General features: G+C 57.6%; 1 protein-coding gene across 4 annotated transcripts; it reads right to left on the bottom strand.

Annotated features, from left to right (window-relative positions):
* Positions 1–55: 55 nt before the first annotated feature.
* TMEM94 (transmembrane protein 94) lies at positions 56–20236 on the bottom strand. 4 transcript variants are annotated; one of them, XM_075994747.1, is made up of 31 exons: positions 20032–20236; positions 14394–14513; positions 13956–14083; positions 13530–13666; positions 11931–12133; positions 11470–11621; positions 10994–11096; positions 10712–10798; positions 10334–10450; positions 9923–9979; positions 9529–9633; positions 9211–9375; positions 8768–8977; positions 7949–8264; positions 7460–7633; positions 6947–7049; positions 6615–6832; positions 5642–5820; positions 5418–5556; positions 5068–5183; positions 4823–4922; positions 4416–4524; positions 3989–4178; positions 3651–3728; positions 3264–3349; positions 2930–3011; positions 2456–2604; positions 2264–2358; positions 2063–2156; positions 1706–1876; positions 56–850 (listed from the first exon to the last, which is right to left on the bottom strand). In XM_075994747.1, exons 1-31 carry the CDS (start codon positions 20083–20085, stop codon positions 778–780), a joined length of 4110 nt encoding a protein of 1369 aa, XP_075850862.1. In that variant the 5' UTR covers positions 20086–20236; the 3' UTR covers positions 56–777. The 4 variants fall into 4 exon arrangements, with proteins under 4 accessions (XP_075850862.1, XP_075850863.1, XP_075850861.1 ...); XM_075994748.1 differs by having other exon boundaries at positions 9223–9375; XM_075994746.1 differs by having other exon boundaries at positions 5642–5823; positions 20032–20233.
* Between the last annotated feature and the right edge of the window lie 991 nt (positions 20237–21227).

Raw genomic sequence — 21227 nt, 5'->3', positions numbered from 1 at the left:
CTGCAGCCTTGAGTAGGAGGACCCCTTTGTGGCTGCCTCATGGACCAGCCACAGGTTTTTCTTAAGCCATTTACAAGTTTTAATACAAACCAGGCTACATTCATTCCTAAAAGGCTCATTTCCAGTAGAAAATATACACCAGTAGAAACTGCTCACAGGAGAACTGGGGCAGGGGCTGAGGAGACCTGGGCCGGACGGCCCAAGACTGGCGCCAGCTCAAGCCAGGCACAAGAAGAGGCTTCAGGGCGAGGTGGGGACCTCGCTCCATCTTCAGGTGCAGGTGTGAGACTCCCCCAGAAGGGCTACCTCCAGGCCCCTGCCCTCAGGAGATGGTACCACCACCCCTGCCCCCAGCAGCCGGCCTTGAGTGGTTCACATCTATGGCCGTTGCCGTCACACACCCACAAAAGGTTGGCTTCAAGGCCATGCCCACAGACCCAAGAGTAGAGGGCACTCGGTTAGGGGACCCTGAAGGGGGGCAGCCCACAGGTGAGGGGGTCAAGAGCCCCTTACCAAGTGCCTGAGGTCATACATTCAAGAGTGGCCCTGGCAAGGCCCCGGGGAGAGCTGGGACTGGCAGGGGCTGCCCAGCTCAGCTCCACAGTGAGCCCGGAGGTCAGGAAGACAGCGCGGTCTGACGCCGGGAGCTGGACTTCCAGTGCCAAAGGGTGCAAGAGCAAACCCACAAACATTCATGATACCAACTCCCGAGACTCAGAAATGGGTCTGGCTTTAGCCCCAGGGACTAGGGCGACTATGGTCACCGCAGCCAGTGGCTCAGAAGGGAGAGTTCATGCCCAGCTTGGTTTCAAACTGCAGCTTCTGTCGCTTCTGGTATCGGACGCGGACCCTGGTGGGACAGGAGATTAAAGTTCAGGCTGAGGCCGGGCGCGGTGGCTCACGCCTGTAATCCTAGCACTCTGGGAGGCCGAGGTGGGCGGATTGCTCGAGGTCAGGAGTTCAAAACCAGCCTGAGCAAGACCCCATCTCTACCAAAATATAGAAAGAAATTAATTGACTAACTAAAAATATATATACAAAAAAAAAAAAATTAGCCGGGCATGGTGGCGCATGCCTGTAGTCCCAGCTACTAGGGAGGCTGAGGCAGTAGGATCGCTGAGCCCAGGAGATTGAGGTTGCTGTGAGCCAGGCTGACGCCACGGCACTCACTCTAGCCTGGGCAAGAAAGTGAGACTCTGTCTCAAAAAAAAAAAAAAAAAAAAAAAAAAAAAGTTCAGGCTGGGCCGGGCGCGGTGGCTCACGCCTGTAATCCTAGCTCTCTGGGAGGCCGAGACGGGCGGATTGCTCAAGGTCAGGAGTTCAAAACCAGCCTGAGCAAGAGCGAGACCCCATCTCTACTATAAATACAAAGAAATTAATTGGCCAACTAATATATATAGAAAAAATTAGCCGGGCATGGTGGCGCATGCCTGTAGTCCCAGCTACTCGGGAGGCTGAGGCAGGAGGATCGCTTGAACCCAGGAGTTTGAGGTTGCTGTGAGCTAGGCTGACGCCACAGCACTCACTCTAGCCTGGGCAACAAAGCGAGACTCTGTCTCAAAAAAAAAAAAAAAAGTTCAGGCTGGTAAAGACCCTTAAACGAGGGGCCAGGGCAGGATGCCAGAGGAGCAGGGGGATATTGACAAGGGGGTGACAAGTTTAGGGAACACTGAGCACAGAGGGAGGCGACCTGCTGGCAGCTCACCGAATCTCATGCAGCTTTACGATCTCATTAGTGACCACCACAAGGACCAGGGACAGGCAGCCCAGGAGCCAGGTCAGCAGGGGCACATCCTCCAGGCCAAAGTGGATGCGGCTGTCCCTGTGCGTCCACAGCTGCAGGTCCACAGCTGTCTGGACCACCTGACCCAGCAGCCTAGGGGAGGAAGTGGCAGCCCCCTGTGAACTCCAAGTCATCTTTCCCTGCTTTCCTCACTACCACGGTAGCTCAAGGAGGGCACAGTAAAACCTCTTGCCCCCACACCACCCTGCAATCCTAGCCCTGCGGTCGCCCCTCTCCTTCCCCACCCCCACGCCACCCCCTCCACCAAGTGATACTCACACCACAGGCACTGTCACGGCCCACCAGAGGTTGGTCAAGGGGCTCTTTCTCCACAGGGGCTTGGTGCGATGCACATGGGTGATGGAAATGAAGACTGGGGGAAGTGGGTGATGGAGGGGTCAGACTTCCCACTGGTCCAAGGCCGCCTCCGCCCTTTGAGGCCTTCCCCACCCAACATCATCAGCCCCAGGGGCCCCTCACCAGTGTGCAGGACAATCAGGGCAGCGGTGAGCTTCTGAGCTGACAGGAGCCCGTTGGCAAAGTCCTCAAACCAGGCTGGAGCTCTTTCATCGTTACTGCCAAAGCAAGGTGTGGGCTCAGCCCCTCTGGGGCCATAGGGAAGTGGGCTGGGGAGGGGAGTGGGGTGGGTGGATCCCTGGGTGTGGGCCCCACCTGGGCAGCATGATGGAGGAGCAGCTGGTGAGGTTGCGGGTTCGGGAGCTGTCGCAGAAGCTCTGCAGTGTGAAGCCAAAGCAGATGAGGCAGGAGCTGATGGTGAGGCTGAACTTGAGCAGGAAGCAGAGCAGGAAGTAGTGCTGGGTCTGCAAGAGAAGGGAAGCCAGTCACTCCTGTGGCCAATGGCCCCTCTGCCACCATCCCTGGCTTTTTCACATGTTCAACGGGTTCTTAGTAAATGGTCAGGCCTGGGGGATAAGGATCTTGTACTCCCAGCAAGGGTCTTTCTCACTCTATCCTTGCTTTGGGGGAAGACCAAAGATCTAGGGGAAGACCAGGAACCAAGTGCTGGCTTTCCAGTTCTGATGGAATCTCCCTTCTGATCTCTCCCCTGCTCCGAGCCCCAGCCCCTCTGGACACACTCCAGTTCCTCCGTGAGAGGCCCAGGCTCATGGGGTCTACTTTTCTTACCTTCTTGGGAATGGATTGGAGGTTTTTTCCTGTTGCCATCGACATGATGGAGCTATGGGGTGGTTTCCCCAGCAGAGAAATGCTGAAAAGCAGAGATCGGGTCAAGGGGCAGTGACTGTGATCCTCTATCCTGCAATTCTCATAGTGGAAGCCTTTAGGGAGTCGTGGGAATTAGGTCAGGTCTGGTGAGGGATGGAACACGACAAAGGAGAGGTCCCTCAATATGTCCCGGAGGTGAACCCTGAGCAGTTCCTCCAGAACCCAGGGCTCTTAGGGAGGAACAGGGACATTCTGACCTGCTGCCTGGGCACGGAAGGGCTGTGTGGCCTTTCACCTGAGCAGAGGGTAGCAAAAGCAGGACAGCCACAGGATGTCAGTGGTGCTTAGGAGCGGTGGCAGCTGGACTAGGCAAGAAAGGAACTAGGCCAGAAAAGAAGCCGAGAACCACAGTTAGATTTTGGTAAATAAGAAGCCCCTAGGAGCCCAAGGTACACCTTGCCCTGTGCCCACACAGATGCCCACATCCTGCCCGAGAGGAGCTGGGGCCTGAGGGAACACTGTTCTGCCAACGGGGTCACCTTGAAAAGCCCAGGGGGTTGACAGAGGCTCAGGGGACCCTTGGGGATGTTGCTGCCCTAGGCTCCCTGCTCAGATCCTCAACTGGCCCCGAGCGAAGGAGTGGGTGGGGGGAGAGGCAATGCCTGTGCTGGCCACACCTCACCTGGATGACCACGAGCGTCAACTGGCACTGAAGCAGGAAGAGGAAGCACTTACGGATGCCATAGGTGGCGTGCCGAGCCTAGGGAGGGCCCAAGAGGGACAGATTATAGCCCAGGCCTGCCTGGTCTCCCTCAGGCCTGCAGCTGGCCAACTTCAGCCAGGAGCCAGATGTCCTTGACATTCCCTTGAGGACAGAGCAGAGGAGATTAAACTGCCCAGGACAGCTTCATTTGGAGGGCAGGGCCTGAGTGGGGTGGCAGTGGCTCCTATACAGCTACTCCCACCCGGGTTCTCCCAGCAGGCCCTGCAGCCCTCTCCCTCCCCCGGCCAGGCCCCCACCTGCTCGATGAGCCGGATGATGCTGATGGTCTCCTCTTGGCGAAAGGTCAGGGAGCAGGGCAGGCTGTTGAGCTGCCCAGACAGCTGCAAGGGAGAAAGGCCATCCGAGGCCTGGGCCATGCTAGTGCTGGTGGCGTAGCCAAAGGTCTCCCAGGAGCAACGGGATGGGTACAGGGGGTCCAGGGCAATGCTGCTCAGGGCAGGGGAAAACACACCCATCAGCTGCACTCTGCAGAGACCCCATCCCCCACAGGACTCAGTACCCCATCCTTCTTCTCCAGTACCTTCTCCAGTACCTCTCCATGCCCCAGTACCTTGGTCCAGCCAGGGTAAAATCAGCCATAGGATCCACCCCCAGCCCCATGCAGGCCCAGCCTGGGTCTGGGAGGTAGAGGCTGGCCCGCAGGCTCTAGGGTGCCCCCCTGACCTGATGTCGCTCTGGAGGAAGAGGCAGCTATTCCGCAGATTGGCAGAGCTGCCCAGGCAGCAGGTCACCTCCCCATACTCCTGCATGATCTTTATCATCTCACACATGGCTGAAGGGGCAGGGCAGGATGGCACCGAGTCAGGCAGGAAGGGCTCTCTGTGGGTGCTGGGCAGGAGGCAATGGGAAGCGGGCCCCTCTTTGGAATAACCCCACCCCAGCAATGGGATCATATGGACATTGTCACTTCCGAGCCCTCTAGAATGAGCACACCCATGGCACCAGCCCCCTGAGATTCCCCAGCTGATCCCAGCCTGGGCTCTACACCTTGCACAGGAAACCTGCACCCTCCAGAGCCCACAGGGTACCCAGGACCAGGCTGCCTGAGTGCCCATGGCCACGGCACTCACTCTCAGGGGTACAGTCGGTGAAGAGGGGCACCAGCAGGGGCACGTTGTCAATGTTCTGCAGGTGGGGCCGCACCTGGTGGATGCCCCGGGGCAGCTTGGCCTGGAGAAAGCAGAGATGCCAGTGGACTCAGGATGGGAGCAGGATCCCTCCCCTTCAACTGCCTGCCCCTCCTCCTGCCCTTCCCTACCCTGGTCCAGCTGAGGGACCACTAGAGGGGCACATGGGTCAGATCCTGCCATCATACCCGGTTGCAGTCCTCCAGGAAGCTCGGGATGTCGCTGTCCGTAGGCTGGAAGCTGATGAGGTCCGAATGACCCTCCTCCTCCATGAGGAGGAGCCCTTCTGCATCTTCTCGGGACACTGTAGGGACAAAAGCCTGTCCCTCACCTTGGGGCCAGCCTTCTGGGGGCCTTTCCTTGCCCTGCAGATGGCACAGAACTTCCTGCCTCCAGGTTTTTGCTCCTCCCCTGCCACTTACTACTACCCACAGAGACACCAGAGCCATTTTCCAAAGGAATGTGCTTATCAGCAGGGATCTATGGAGGCTCTTCCTGCTCCCACCCCCACTGCCTCACCCCAAGCCTTCACCCTCACCCTGATTCAGGTCATCATGCAGGGAGCCTGCATGGCTGGGGCTGGAGGGGGGGATCTCGGAGCCAGGCATGTCCCCATTGGGTGTGAGGGAGATGTGGCAGTTCCAGCCTGTCTCCAGGCCCATCTTTTCTGCAAACACCTGTGAAAGGTAATGGCAATGAACACAAGGGCCCAAAAGCCCCTGGAAAAAGGGTCAGCCTGGCAGAGGGGGTGGCTCTCCTCACCTTGCTTTTGAGCTCATCCTCCAAGGAGAAGTAGACGAAGCGAATGCAGGCATTGACCAGCCCGTCGATGAGGCGCACAATGTCCAGCCGGGCCTGGTACTGGGAGGACACCATGCCCATGAAGATCTGGCCGCTCAGGGCCTGCATGCAGTCTTCCTTCTCCAGCACCTCCCCGATCCCTTCTTCAGGCAGGCACAAGGCACAAAGCCCGGCCAGGACACCCGGGTCCCAGTCAGGACACCCAGGAACCAGCAGATTCCAGGAGGCAGCCCAGGGCCACACACACAGATGCCACACCCAAATCAATGAGCACGAGGCCCCAGGGGACCACACACAGCCACACACACGCACACAGCCAAGACACACAAAGGAGCCAACAGACACAGGAGGAGAAAAGACAATGAAAGGTACTCATCAGTCAGGTGGCATCCTGAGGAGCCAGACAGAGCGTGGCCACAGCTCCTGCCCAGCCCTGCTCCAGAGCTAGGGGACTGGCCCTGCCCTCGGCAACTGCTTCGATCATGGTCTCTTGGGTTTAAAAGACCTCGTAAGTGTGCGTGTTGGGCAGGGGGTCGGGGGTGGGGGGTGGGATGGAGCTTCTGGGTCCCTCTGTTCCAGCAAGGTTTGTGACCTAGTCTGCTGTCTGATGCTAATAAGGTTAATGCTCTACAAATGCATGTGCTTTACGATTTCCTGCAAAAGCACTTTATGTATATTATCCTATTTGAGCATCACAACCAACCTGTGAGAAGAGCAGAGTGAGCACCTGCTTGTTTATAGGCAAGGAAACTAAGGGACTCCTCACGTCACTGGATGAAGAGTGCCATGGCTGGCATCCCAGGCCAGTGCTGTGAGCCCACTGCACCCTTTGCTGCAGTGGGTGCCATGGCCCTCTGGAAGCCTTCCCTGCTCCTGGGACCCCATCCCTTGGGAGCCCCAGTGCTAGCCCCACTTGGATGGACGCACGAAGTACCGTCAGAGCTCCAGCTGTTGCGGCGGGTGTTCTGCTTGATGGGGATGGTGCTGGGCAGCTCACACAGGGTGAAGATGCTGCTCTGGCCAGGCAGCTGTACCAGCTCAATGCACTTGCCATTGAGCTGAGAGGACAGGGCACAGTTCATGGGCTTGTAGGCGAAGGCAGAGCAATAACCAGACAGGCAGGCTCGCTGGTAGAAATCCAGCACTTTCTTTCTGCCAGGGAAGCAGGAAAGAAGTGAGGTGAGTGGTCCTGGGTGCTCCCATGCCTGTGAGGACAGGCAGACCAGCTGACTGCTCATGTCACTGGCAAGCGCTTCCCCTGCTCACCTGTCGGATCCTGAGAGAGGGTAGATGTCAGCTCCATCCCAGAAGTCTGTGCAGGCCTCCAAGACCACGTCGGCCGTCCCATGGGACAGCATCTGTTCTGTGCCTGGGGCAGGGGGTGGGCAGTAAAGAAAAAGGTCAAACCATGAGTGTCCCAACTAACCCCTGCCCCTCACTCTGACCTAACAGGCAGCACACTGCCATCCTGGGGAAGGGTGCTTGGGAGCCCCTGACGGAGGAGGGACCTCCTAGGGCCTCATGATAGCAAGCCTCTAGGGAAGAGCCCTGGGCTTTTAATGCGGACACTGTACTTCCCGTCCTTTGGACAATCCCATCCTCTGTGGCCACCACCACCCCATCCCTGGTCCCCAAGTCCAATCCCTGCCACACTGGAAGACTCAGGAAGCAGTCTACTGTCTATCTGCCTAGTCCTCCCTAGGAGGAAAGGACAGGGCAGGGCAGAGCTCCCTGCCAAGGAAGGTCAGGCCTGACGCTGGCCGAGATGTGTGGGCTCACTAGTGGTGGTGTCCTTGATGAAGAGGCTGATCATGTGGCTGAGGGGAGGACGCCGCTTGGTGACACAGGAGAGTCGCCCCAGCGAGGTCTCCTTCACCGCCTCAGCGCTGGGGAGACGGTACAGTGCCAAGTGGTTCTCCTGCTTGAAGAGCTCCTTGGCCCCAGGAGTGAAGCCTATAGGGCAAGGGACAGGAACTTAGGGCCTCTGGGAGGAAGTTCACACCACCTCCCCCTCCCTGGGCTCAGACAGAATCCAGCCAGTCTGGCTGTTTCATTCCACCTTCTCATCCCAACAATCAGTTCTCTTTCTTTCCAATCAGGAAGCTGTGTCACACACAGCAGTGTCTGGTTAAAGGGGACCATCAGAAGCTAAGGGAGCAGACAGTGCTCATGACAAGTGAATGCCATGCTGGGTCCTTTAGGCCCTGTTACAAGTCAGTGCTGGCCCTCTTCCCCAGCTGGCCATGCCCTAGCGCAGGGCAGCCTTACCAATGAGGCGAGCAAGCTCGCAGAGCCCCCAGGGCACGTGCACAGGCAGCACGGCGCTGTGGCTCTCCTGCAGGGCGATGTTGCACAGGTGGTCTGAGAACCGGCACAGGCGCTCGGTGACACTGGCATTACACAAGTTCAGCAGCACATTGAGGCCCAGGGGCTTGAGGGAGGTGAGGTGCAGCTGCCAGTTGGAGTCATCAAACTGGATGCAGGAGGGATTCTGCTGGTCCTGGGACAGGCTCAGCATCTCCAGGTGGTAGTCGCACACAAAGTCCTCCGCCTCATAGGGGTCACCCTCCATCCCAGGCTGGGGCTGGAGGAAACGTGTAGGGGAAGGAGAGCCTCAGACCAGGCCGGGTGTGGGGGACGCAGGCTCTGACTCCAGTCGCCTCCCAAGGTTAGGGGAGGGCTCCTGCTCCTGAAGGATGCACCCTTCCCAGGAGAAAGTGCTCTGCTGCCGCTCTCCCACCGCTCCCCAAATCCTCTTCCTGTCCTTCTTGGGCTCCTGTCTGCTTCTAGGATCTATACCCAATGACACAGGCAGGATTGAAAAAGAAGGATGGCCAGACCAAGCAAAAAATAATAAGGGATCTTTTTCTGCCAGGGAACATATATAAGAAGGAGCCACCGGCCTTGTGTTTAGAAGGTTCTGCTCAGGAGACCAGAGACCATCACTGGGAACTGGAAGGGGGATCCAACTGGCAAAGCTTGGGGGCTCTGGGATGGGGGGGACTTCTGTGCTCTTTCTTTGGCAGGGGAGCCAGGAGGGTTTGTCGCTGAGGAGGGGGTTGCTGCACTCTGCCCCCCTCCTCTCACCTTGCTAGGCTCTTCTTCCCCGCCCTCAGTGTCCCTGCTGAAGCTCACATTGGAGCCGGAGGGGTGTTTGCTGCGGCCGTGCGCCTTGTGGTGAGAGTAGGGCTCGGGGGCCTTGGGACCATCGCCAGGCCAGTCGCCACGCTCCTGCTCGTTGGAAAGGTGTAGGGTGTTGCTCAGGGAGCCAGCCAGGAGGGCATCTCGTTCACGGGGCTGAGGAGAATGAGGAGCACAGATCTAGCACTGGGGCCCAGGGGCTCCCACACATCAGGAAAGCAGGCAGTTCTAGGTCCACTGCCCGGTCCTGTGGCTTCACCTTACCTGCTCAGAGGCAGATCCTAAGGGTGCCTGAACCTGCCTTCTCCCTCCTAAATCTCACCCTCCCTGGCCAGGCTCCAAGGCTAAACAGCCTAGCCCAGAGTTGGGCCCATGGGAGCCGGCCATACCTCCTCCTCTACCTCAGGATGGCAGAAGGAGCGGGTGGACAGGTCATCCGTTAGGTCCTCATGGCTGCTATGAGGGGGCTCCACCTTCCCACTGAAGAACAGCACGGTCTCTGGGCTGGGGTTTGGCCAGGACAGGATCCCCTGTTTGTCTACACAGCACAGGACCTGCAGGGAGAGAGGTTGGGATTGGAAAGGGGGCTTAGCATTAGCCCAACCTGCCCAGGGGCCACTCAAGTGGCAGATGGACAACCCAGACCTGGCCAGGCTGCAGGCTTGGGGATACAGGGTGCCTCCTCCCCCCACAGGGGCCACCCTCACCGTGACAGAGCCCAAGCTGTGCAGCAGGCTGGAACTGTGGCTCAGGGTTGGCGACGTCCCCTGGATCACCCTCAGGAAGTGGCCCCAAATGCAGCGTAACATTTCCTAGTAGGAGAGAGAAAGTCTGCAAGGCCATCTTGGGATCAGCCTTATTTCCCTAGAGATGGCCTCTGGGGCAAAAAGTGGGAAAAGTCTGGGGGAGCACCAGGAAGAAGTTGGGTAGAGAGGCATTTATCTTGACAGGACACTGACACGTTATGGGAATAGGCCTGGGTTATGTTCATATGCAAAGGTGGACACGGGGGCTCCACAAGCCAGGTTCCAGAAAGGGCATGTGGGAGCCCAGGTGTATGGGTCCAGGGCGTGGGGCAGAATCCATCCTAGGTCAGTGTACCTGGGAGGAGACGGCTTCTGTATAGCTGCTAAGCGTGTCCTCTGAGAACTTGGCCAGCTGCACAGAGAAGGAGGGTGCAGGCCTCAGTGAGGAAAAGCTGCCTTCATGCAGGCCTCCACGCTGGCAGGGCAGGGGCCCCCACCCCAGCGAGGCTCCCAACCTCTTTGGTGAAGGGCACCGGGTAGTCTTGACTTCCTGTCTGGTGGGAGCCCGGATGGATGTTCACCCACACCCAGGGCCTGGCCTGGAGACTATTCTGGAACAGGGAGGGCTGGAGCCCTTGGAGAGCTGCCCAGGGCCTACCAGCATGCTGAGCCCAAGGTGAGGCTGGACTTCTGCCCTGTCCCCTGGCACAGCCAACTCCCTCTTTTTGTTCCTGCCACTTCCCCCAGACGCCTTGGAACCACCTACCAGGGAGCTGGGCGAGGCCTTGCTCATCTGTGCCAGGACTCGGGCCTCTCCACAGGCAGTTGCCAGAACCCAGAGAACTGGGAAGAGTAGGGGGAGGATGGGCAAGACGCCATTCACCTGGGAAAGAGGGGACCACGTGGAGGCTCCCGAGAGCTCCGGGCCTGGGGTGGGGGGAAAGGGCTGCCCCCTGGCCCTGTGGCCATTCCCTGGGCATGAAAGGACACCTGTCCAGGGGGCAGGAAGGGAAGGAGGCATTCTTAAGCTGCAGCCTGAGGGGACCTCTGGGCCGCAGAGGGGGAGGGACAATCAGGGTACCATGAGGGACCCAGCCCCATGGGACAGAGAAAAGCACAACAGAAAGGAAAGGGCAATGCTTGCCTGCAGCTGGAGCAGGGTGTACTGCCAGGAAGTGATCCCAGGGGCACTGAACATGAAGCGCAGGGCATTGGTGACAAGGAAGCCAGCCTGATGGGAACAGGAAAGGCAGCCTTGACCTATGCCCTCAAGAAGAGCCAGGTGCTAGAGCTCCCTTTCCTTTGCCTCTCACATGGGCTGGCTCACTCTGGGACCCTCTACTTCACCCACACGCTCACCTGAGTGTGGCCCTGAGGCCCCCATGTCCGGCTCCCTCCCTGCCCCGCACGGCCCTGCCTCACGCACCAGGACCACAGGCACGGCGTAGTGCAGCATCACCGACTGCACTGTGAACCTCTCGTTGTCCAGGGCAGTGACTGGGCGCGACAGGGCCATGTCCAGGCACCATCTGCAGAAAGAGCCAACCCTCAGCCCCACTTGGCAGACAGGCCAGAAACCTGCACCTTGGGGGGATTCTGGGCCTCTCAGTTGGATAGTGCTTCACTGAGCACCCGACGTCCTGCAGTCCCCAATCTGCCCTGGCCCTGGCCACATGGTGCCTGGGGAGAGGGGCCTGTGGTGGCCTCCAGAACTGCCCCCTCAGAGTTCAACTGGGAGAGGGCACCACCTGGTCTAAAAATTCTCCCCAGGGTCTGGGAGAGGAGCCCAGGAGATGCCTATTCTCAAGGGGGCCTGTGATGAACAAGGCTCCTTCCTGGGCAGCCCCCCCCCCAGGGGAGGCACTGGGGAGAGGACAGGAGGAGGCAGGGTGGCACCCCTACCTGACGTTGTCAATCACAGGGGTCTCAAGGACGCGGAAGAGCCGGTGCTGCTGGGGGTTCTGTGGCCCCTTCTTCACTTCTCCCCGGGGCGAGGGGGGTGGGGAAAAAGGGGGGAAGAGGTCTCCTGGCTCCAAGACAATGTGCTCATCATCCTGCCAGTGGTGGGGGGAGGGCAATGAGCAGTGTCTGTGAGAGGCCACTCTTCCCAGACAATTCCAACTAAGTGGAGACATCTCCTGGGGTTAGGACCCATCAGTTAGCCAGAGTCCACTGCGGTGGGGCCTGCAGCACTGGACTCTTAGCATGAAAAATGATGTAGCAGCTCTGCTCCAAGAGTGTCTGCCAAGAAGCCTGTGAGCTGGCCAGGAAGCTTCAGGATGAAGCTCGGAGACCCCCTCCCCCACTGCTGCCTGTGGACGCTCCCACAGCATCTCCAGGGAAGGAGTCAAGCCCCAGGCTACCTTGATCCCCCTCAGAGAAGCAAATGATTCCTGGCCAGGCCTCAGAGCTATGATGTCTCCTTCTACCAGCAGGCTAACTGGCAGGTTGACCAGGTGTCCATCTCGGTAGGCCCAGTGCAGGGACCAGGACGGTGCAAAGGGCATGTGGAGGTCTGGATACATGGCGCTCGGCCACTTGATCTCCTTGCCATCCCTAAGGGCATCTGATGAGAATAGGAAAAGGGAAACAACCTTCTCACCCATAATCTGCACCCCAGGCAGACCCAGCTGCCTGCTCAGCTTCCTCTCCCGGAAGATCTGCATCAACCCCGCTCCAGCTGGTTCCAACTCCTCCCCTCACCCAAGCCACCTCCCTGAGAAGGTCTTGCCCAGCCACCCCAGCCTGGGCACTTCCACCTCCTCTCAGCACCTGAAGCTCCTATTCTCTGTACCCACATCCCTTTCAAAATCATTTCACAGACATTGCTGAGGGCCTGTGGCAAGGTACAAGGTGGAGACGACACAGTCCCTGCCCTCAAGGAGCTACCACTTGGTGGGGGAGATGAGACGCACAGGCAGATAACTCCAAATGCACGCTAGGGTGTCAACAGAGCTCTCAGTGCTGACAGAGTAAGAAGAGGGAGCAAACCCATCTCCTGGGGCCATCAGAGACTGCGTCCTGGGAGAGGAAGCATTTGGGATGGGTGAGACTTTGTCAGCTGGAAATAAGTGACGGAGAAGCTTCCCAGGCGGAGAGCAGGGGGCCAAAGGCACAGAGGAAGGTCAGTGCACATGAGAATGAGGAGTAAGAGAAGTGGCTCAGAAGAAGGTCGGAGCCTGCGGCAGAGATTCTGGGAAGCCACGCTGGCATGTGGATAACTTCTACGAGCAAGAGGGAGCCACTGATGGTTCCTAAGCAAGAGACTAAGCTCCAGAGGGCACAGCCCATCTTTCTCGGTCACTGCTTCACTCTCCGTGCCTGGCACATGGTTGCAATTAACCATTTCAGAATAAATGAACAGACTCTCATGTAGCATCTCAATGTCTACAGCCCAGCACTGCTAGAGAAAGGTCTCATGAGCAGAGGCTGCTTCTCTCACAACACCACCGACCCCTGGAAAGCAGGAGCCAGTCTCTCAAAAGAGCCTAAATTACCTTTAATCCATAGCCCGTCTTCATAAACACAGGCTGAATGGAAAGATGACCAGAAATCTGACTCTGAGTGATTCCCTTCCCCTCTGGAACTGGCCTGCTCCATCTTGGGTTCCTGGCCCCTTGCCTCAGCCCAGTTCCTGCAGGCACCTCAGACTCCTCGGGTCACCTCCCCACCTCCCCCTGCATAGCACACCAGGCAAGACGTACTGTCCTCCTGCCAGGACAGTGGGTCTTCTCTGTTGGTCTCCCCACATGAGCCAGCCCGTGAGCCCACATGCCATCAGCCTTCCTGCCTGCCCAGCCCTGTGCCTGGGTGCCTGCGGCTGTCCACGGCTCTCACTGCCCTGGGTGGTGCAGGCGGCATCCATCTTACTCTTCTAGTGACAAGTGCCGGGGAACCCTCAGGGCTCTGACATGCACAAGGCATCTTTCCTCCCCCCACCCCCAGCCTGCCCTTGGCCTCACCTTGGATTTGGTCAATGATCCCTCGGAGCCTCCGCTCGACCTCCCGTCGCTTGAGCCGATCTTGCCGCCCGATGAGGACGAGGTTGAGAAGCAGCAAGAGGAACAACGCAGAGGCATTCACCAGCTCCACCCCAAAGCTGGCGGCAAGAGGGTGTACTAATGGGGAGAGGGGCTCTCCACCCAGCCAGCCTGCAGGGCCCAAGACCCCCTGCCTTCCTATACCAGTCCCTTCTAAAAAGACAGCCTCATTCTGAGAGCTGAGTGGCCTCTGGCCCCAGTCAAGAAACTGAGGAGAGTCTTACACCACCCAGGAGCCTACTGTGGGAGCAGTAGGCAGCAGCCCTTCCCAAGCAGCAGCCCTTCCCAAGCCTTGTAGGCAGGATGGGGGTGGCTGGAGAGGCTGGGGAGCAGCTGGGGGCCGCTTACCTCCCAGCCGGCTGGCCCCCGTGGCAGCCCAGCAGCAGCAGCACGGCCAGCAGCATGAGCGAGGCCCCGGGCCAGTGGAAACAGGAGCAGCGATTACTGTGGTGCAGGAAGCTGCTTCTCCACACCTCCTGGGGAGGGATGGGGAGCAGGGAGTGAGAGTTTCAGCCCACTGGAATCTGGTTGTCCCCACCACCAGCCCCTGTGGCTGCCTGGGTCCCCTCCCTTTGACCCTGGCTGGGGTCCAGCCTGTTGGGCTCCCGAAGTGAGTGGAGTCAGGACATACTCTAAAAGGAAAACCCGACTTCTTTTTGACTTTTCACAACGTCTCAGTTGGGTTACGCCACCCAGGCTGACAGGGCATGTCAGAGCCCTGAGGAGGGGCCTCCCACATGTCTCTGTCATCAGCTAGGCCCTGGCTGCCCCACACAGAAGCTTCACCTTCCACGTCAGACGCTTCTTCTGCTCTTTGAGGCGTCCTTCCAGCACCGCCTCCAGCTGCTCCTTCAGGATGCTGAGGGCCTTCCTGGTGGACAGGCCCAGGGCCACGGGGGGCTCGGCCTGCAGGTAAGCAGGAGGTGCTCAGCAGCTCCCTGGAGGCCCCAGGTCACTGCCAAGACAGGGCTGTCCATCACAGGCTGGACCCAGCCCCTCCCCAGGCCCTTCTTCCCTCCTGGGTCCTCTACCAGCTCTTGCTGCTCAGGGTATAACCACATCCAAATTGCCACCAAATTACAAATCGATCAAGTGCATGGCCAAGTTAAAAAAAAACAAAACAAAAACTACCTCTTCCTATAGTCAGTGTTCCCCAATTTCCCTTCCACTCAGCTCTCAGCCCACTGCCATGGCGGGCTCCCTGCCCTATTCACACCGACCTCCCAATGTATCTCAGTGGCCAGTCTTTTAGGTTATGTGTGGACCCGAGAAAGAAAAAAAAAAAAAAAACTATATATATATATGGGGGGGTTAATGGGGAGAAGGAAACTAACACAGAGATGCTAGTTTTTCATTGTTCTAGGAAAGACATTAAGAAAAAAAACCTGCCATCTTCTATTACCACCATTTCGTGAAAGAGAGGATATCGTAACACTGAAATATTTAGAAAGACATACGTCAGAAAGAAGACAGCTGTTCCCAGGGCAGGACCATGTGGCAGCTATACCACATCCTCATCTCACCAAGGATGGTGGAGTGTTGCGTGGATGGGGCGGTCCCAACAACACAGGGACCGACCACATTACCTTAGGCGACCCCCTGGCAGCGTCCCCTTGCTGAGACTCGCTGTTTCTGGGATTCTCTCCCGCTTTCTCCTTCTCCGGCTCTGGCTGCTCTTTCTCTCCGTCTACCCCACAGCCCGTCCTAGGATATCTTGCCAAGTTTTGAACGTTGCCGAGGTCTCATCCACAGTCAAGGATTCACCCACCACCAATAAGCTTAGAATTCCTCAGTTCTACCTCGAGTCTGACCACTACACCGAATATAGACCTGTCTCCTGAACAGTTTCACAGCTGCTTCCCAGGGACCAAGAGTCAATATGCCCCCAAAGCCTGGACTCACCACCTGGTCCTCGGTGACAGAGTCACCTCTCCTCCCACAGTTACCATCTCACCCAGTAGCCTCTGAAATAATCCAGACTCTGGCCCTATGCTCACCCTGACTCCACCCCCTAGTCTCTACCTTTTCCAAACCCACTGCAACACTGCAGCCAGAATAAGCGCACGCCTGACCCACTGACACCTTTACCTTCAAAATCAAGTCCAGACTCCTGTGTGTGCTCTGGAAGGCCCATTGGGGCCCACCAACCTCTCCGGCCTCCTTCCCCGCTAGCCCTTCTGCATGCAAAGCTCCTGCAGGTCACGTTAAAACACCTTGTTATATTTCCTAGCCAAGAACACACGCCCCACCCCACACAACTCTCACTTCTCCTTCAAGACTCAGCTCAAACACCACCTCCTCTGGGACATTTTCCCGAAACCCAGCGCTGCCCTTCAGGGGGAGGTTTTTATTCCGATGCAGCCTGGGCAACCTGGCTCACAGCCTCAAGTTACGGAATCGTAATCATAGATTTACATGTCTGGCTCTCCCGCTAGACTGCACATTCCTTGAAAACAGGTACTGAACTCTCCTCTCTCCACACCGCGCCCCCCATCCAAACGCTAAGACAGCGCCTGGCACACACAAGCTCAGTGACTGCTTGCTGAATGAATGAATGCATGAAGGAATGCGCAAGGAGCTTCACTGATCCCCCAATGAAGCAGCAACAGGAACGCCACAGCTGAGGCATTCACCAGCTTAATCAGGGATTCACCTTACCCTGGAATTGTCAACCCAAAACCTGTAGCAGAAACAACTGGAGCTTTTAAAAATAGACCCCATCCCAAACCTACAGGATCAACACTTTTGGAGTGAAACAGATCCCAGGCTAATCTGATGCACATTTCCCCGGCCCTGGGGCCCTGGGGCCCTGGGACGAAGCATGGCCCCGGCCAGACAGTGCCTGAAGGAGGAGTGGGTCTCTCCCCGGGGCATCTGAAGAGCATCAGTGTGAGCTTCCATCAAGAAAAGCTCCTGAGCAAGAGGAGTGGATCCCTAGACCCCAGGCACCAAGAAAGAGACTGGGGTTCTCTCCTGAGGAGTCCTGACAAAGGGCCGTGTGCTCTCCCCTCCCACTCCCATGGCCCACAGCTCCACCTCCCCAAGGTCCTGCATGGGCTGTGCCCCTGACGTGCTGGACTCCTCTTCCCTCCCTGCCTCTACACGCACGCCCCTCCTCGGCAACTTAGCCTTGGCCTTTGCAGGACACACATCCCATGACTCACACCCCCACGGCCTGAGGGGGGCCACCCCCTGCCGCCTGGCATGGTGGGATGTGCCTGAGTGGAGCCCCCAGTGTGGCCTGCTGTTGCCAGCTTCCTCCGGTGGGGATGCGGACCAGCTCCCAGAGTGGGCCCGCCCGCTACTTCCCAGCAGCTACGCCTAAACGGCACCTAATCCTCGCTCTCCACAGTGGCTTTGGGGGATTACGAAGATAAGAGCTGCTTCTCCTCAGAGGGGATAAACTGGTTATTTCAGCTCAGGAAGAAATGCCCTCCAGGCAGGGGCCTGCACCGAGCATGGGGTGCAAATACTGTACTCCAAAGCTCCCACCTCCCTTTAGCAAGGATCCTGGGGCCTCCCTGGGAGGCCATAGTCCAGGACAAATGAATGCCAGATAACACGAAGGTTTGTACCCTGCCTTGAGTTCCTGACATGGAAGGAAAGAAAGCTTCAGGGAGGGTTATAAGAGAGGAAGATAAACAGGAAGAAAACTGACATGATTGTTCACAGTCAGTTACAGATTGAACTCCTTGTTCTACTACTTTCCCCCCTCCTTATTACTGCACTTGACTAGTCTTAAAAAAAAAAAAAAGATACCACAGGCCTCTGTCTAGGGAGCTGGGCCAGATGATTGATGCCTGTTCCTCCCACCCAGGGAAGAAGAAGAGGCACAGTGGATGCCCGTAGGTGGGGTGAGGAGCCCGGGACCCCCAGCGCCTCCCCCACACCACTGCCCCTTCTCCCGCAGGCTTGGCCCTCCAAGCTTCATCGCATCCACAGCACAGGATGTGAGTGTTCCCAGGATGGACGTGCCCGGGCCAGGCCTCCAGAAATGATGAAGTGAGCAAACATGCTGGAGGCAGAGGAGTTGGCCTACAGAGGGGGAAGGCTGCTCACCCAAGAGATGGGAACTGGAGGGAGAAAGACGGGAAGGGCCGGGCTGCAGGATTACCTGGCAAGCTGCTACACCTGGAATGAGGACCACGCTCAGAAAGGCAGAGAAAAGGCTAAGGAGGAGCAGCCAGAGAGCCAGGGAGGTAGCCAGGCCTATAGACCGTGGACACTCATTGATTCCCGTGGGCTGCACAGTGGCTGTCCTGACACCTGTTGCCTCATTCCAGGTAGCCCTGAGCTGAGGACCTCATCATCTCACCCAGCCATCATCCCCTCTCTGCCCCCAGGTACCTAGAAGCTGCACTCTGCTCCTCTCCAGGTGTGGGAGGTAGGGCCAGAGAGTGGCAGATGCTCCCAGGGCAGGGCGCCTGCAGACCTGTCTGCATGCATCTGCCCCCGCATGTTGTGTCTGGCCAGGGGCACCAACTCCAGACTGGCTATTAAAGATGGCACAGCAGAGGAAAATAAGCCATTCTGTAATTACGTGCTGCCTGAAGGAAGCGCCTGCCTGCACAGGCCAGCCCTGTGGTGAGGACATGACCTTCGGGCTAGCCTGCTCTCTGTAGCCTTCATCTGAACTTATCCAAGGGTCAAGGCTGTTCCCCTCACCCCGCCCCAGCAGGGGGGCCCAGAGTTAGGGACCAAGTCTCTATTTTCTCTCATTGTGCCTCAGCTTTTCCCACATGACATAAGAGCCAAAGCTCAGGAACTTGGTGGAAGATCTTTACACTTTCCGAGGGAAATTCACAATGGGCTGGTGGGGGAGTAGGCTCTGCCAGCCCTTCCCAAAGCATGGCGTTAGGCTGGTACTGCGGTGTGCCTGGGCCCCAGTGGCCACGCTGTAGCAAGGGAAAAGGTGTGCTTCTTATTATCTGAGAAACAGGAACCCAAGTTGACACACTCAGTCTGAGGTCCGCTTTTCTACTTTGCCTACTGGGACCAAGAGTAGTGAGGAAAAATCTGACCTGGCCTGAAGTAGCCAAAGGTAACATGAGATTCTCCCAGCTTCCCAAATGCTGAGAACTCCCACCTCACCCCACTGCCAGGCAAGGAGCAAGGTCTGCACACCAGAGGGGAGGGGAGGCCCTGCTTCTCAAATTACACTGATGCTTCGCAGGCAGAAGCAACCCCCTCCCACTGTTTTCACTGCTCAGGCTCAACTGGAGTAAGAGGAGAGAATAACTCGGCTCTAAGGACTCGAGAGAGGCTGGCAGCAAACGCCCATGATGAGCTGGGCTTGTTCTCTGCTCTGTCATCAAAGTGGGGCGCTGACAGGGCGCGGGGATTTGGGGGAATGACAGGATGGTGAAAGAACTCTGTCAAATCAGATCAGAAGCACAAGGAATCTGCCACCAAACAGGACCAGCTCTCAAGGTCCAAAGTTTAGCATCTAGATAGTCTAAGGAGCCTTTCGAGAGCCGACACACCTGAGCTCTCCTATGCTCACTTCGGTCCGGTTTCTCAGGTGACCCAGAGCCAGAAGCCCCCAAGCCCCAGCCTCTGTCCTTTCAGAGCTCAGTTCTCCCCGCATAGCGGCTATTTTCCTTACTGCTCCAGCTGTTTCAAGAGCAACAGAATCAAGTTCCCCAAGGCTCAGGTAGCCAGGTTATGAATTTAGACCTTGACCTCAGGCCTTGACAACAGCAAATAACCACTAATTAGAATAGGCTGGGGCCTGGCCCCTTCCCTAAGTCCCCATTGTCACAGCTTTCTTGTTCAGTATCGGGGGGAGGGGACACAAAACTGAACTCCACACAATGCCTGCATCACTGAAGCAGAGATTTGGCCACTATACACTCCCCTGAGTTTGGACCAACACAGGTAGACTCTGCAGCCAGGAAAATCAGAGCTGCAAGCAGAGGTGCTTCCTCCTCTTCCTCACTCTTCCAGGCTCACAGTGACCCGAGCACTTTTATCTAGCTTCTTCCCTGCCTCCTGCAGTCACTAGGACCTAGGAAGAAATCATCCCAGCCCTGGTGGCTCCATCTCAGTTACCCATGTGGTCCAGCAAAAAAAGTCCCCTCACTGGCCCAGAGGAAGGTAGCATGCAGGCCCTGAGCTTCTGTCACCTGTGCATGGAGACCTGAGTCCTAGCATGCCTTGGCAGGATGCCTCCTGGGAGGCTTGGAGCCAGTCCTGCTCTGGGTGACTCGGGCGACTGGCTGGCAGCTCCCCAGACACACTGGCTTGCTAGCTCTTGTTCCCAGTCTCCTCGCAAGGTCCTGGCTACCTCACGCTCATTCAGGCAGCCTCCCGTGCTGCATTGCCTTCCAGACTCTCATGGCAACCGCTAACCCAAAGATTCCCGCACAACACAGGGAACACAGCATTTTTAAGAGAAATGCAAAAGCCACACCAGTATACTCACTTTGTTTTGTTTGCCCTGATGGGGCATCCATAGCTCTGCCTGCTTAAAGAGCATGAGCCGGAGCCTGGGCCAACGGAGTCAGCTACAGTAAGTTCCAACACCACCCTCAAAGGGGGGTGGGGCAGAGAGGGAGAGAAAAGAGAGAGAATCAGAGGAGAGGAAAAAGGAGGGCAGAGAGCTGGAGAGCGTGCGAGCAAGGAGCCGGGTGCTGCGGAGACTCAGGCGCAGCAGAGCGGAGCTTCAATCTGCTGATTAATTCAGCCTATTTCCAGTCACGCTGCAGACCCAGGGAGGGAAGAGGAGGAGGCAGCAGAGCTGGAAGGGCGGGAGGGAGAGAAGGAGGGAGGGAGAGGAGGGTTGAGAGGAGAAAGTTTGTCTGATGCTCTGCCAGATGTCCAGGAGCTTGGCCTGCTCCTCAGAGGAAGATACTGCAGGGCGGGCTGAGGGGGCGGTGTGCAGCCAGGTTATGGACGGCTGCACAGAGGGATGGATGGACAGACGGAGGAGAAACTGCCCTCAGCCCAGAGCTCTGAGGGCAACTGCCCATATCAAGGAGCACCCTGGGATACTTTCCAGGCTGCCTGTCCTTTGTCCCCAATCACTAGGCCGGGTTAGGAGCCCCAGTGTAAGTGAGCTCATCATCCATGGGAGCTCCCCAAATCACCCAGAGACTCACCAGCATGGAGCCTGGCCAACAATAGCTCTTTCCAAAGTTAGAGTGCAGGAAGGAGGGGAGAGGGGACTTGCGGGTTATTAATAGCAGCACATCCTGTGTAGAGGGGGAAGGACCGGCCACTGAGAAAACTTGAGGAAGACTTCTAGGAGGGCAGACCAGAGGCCAGGAAGCTGGTGGAAGGAAGAATCCAGTGGGAAAGGAAAAAGCCAACTGCTGACACCTTCCTGCCAGGTGGTGTGGGGACCCCAGGAGCTACTAATCTATGTGCATGAAGAGCTCGGCCAGCAACTGGTGAACTCCCGCCATGGTTAGACACACCAGCCCAAGCACTGTGGGGACCTCAAGGCTGTCTGGGGACATCCAGGCCCCTCATCTCCCAGTCAAAGAGGAGGCTAGTGACCTGGGACTCCTGCCTCAGCACTCCCTGCAGCTTCAAACAGAGCTGGAGCATGTAGTGGCTCCGGAAGCACTGCTCTGGGACCCCAAGTTTGACATACGGGAAGCTCTCAGCACAGGCACC

The sequence above is a fragment of the Microcebus murinus genome, chromosome 18, assembly GCF_040939455.1.
Source record: "Microcebus murinus isolate Inina chromosome 18, M.murinus_Inina_mat1.0, whole genome shotgun sequence".
In the NCBI taxonomy this organism is placed as follows: domain Eukaryota; kingdom Metazoa; phylum Chordata; class Mammalia; order Primates; family Cheirogaleidae; genus Microcebus; species Microcebus murinus.
The sequence above is the reverse complement of the archived record's forward strand: the minus strand, read 5'-3'. Positions and strand labels throughout refer to the sequence as shown.

Bases quoted from the DNA above. Each gene is read 5' to 3' on its own strand.
- TMEM94 (XM_075994746.1), bottom strand. From the start codon at position 20,085: ATGCTCTTTAAGCAGGCAGAGCTATGGATGCCCCATCAGGGCAAACAA. The intron at 9,980-10,333 runs GTAGGTGGTTCC...TTCTCTGTGCAG, and splicing joins AGGCCTCGCCCAGCTCCCTG to CTGGCCAAGTTCTCAGAGGA. The intron at 9,634-9,922 runs GTACACTGACCT...CTCTCCTACTAG, and splicing joins CAGAAGCCGTCTCCTCCCAG to GAAATGTTACGCTGCATTTG.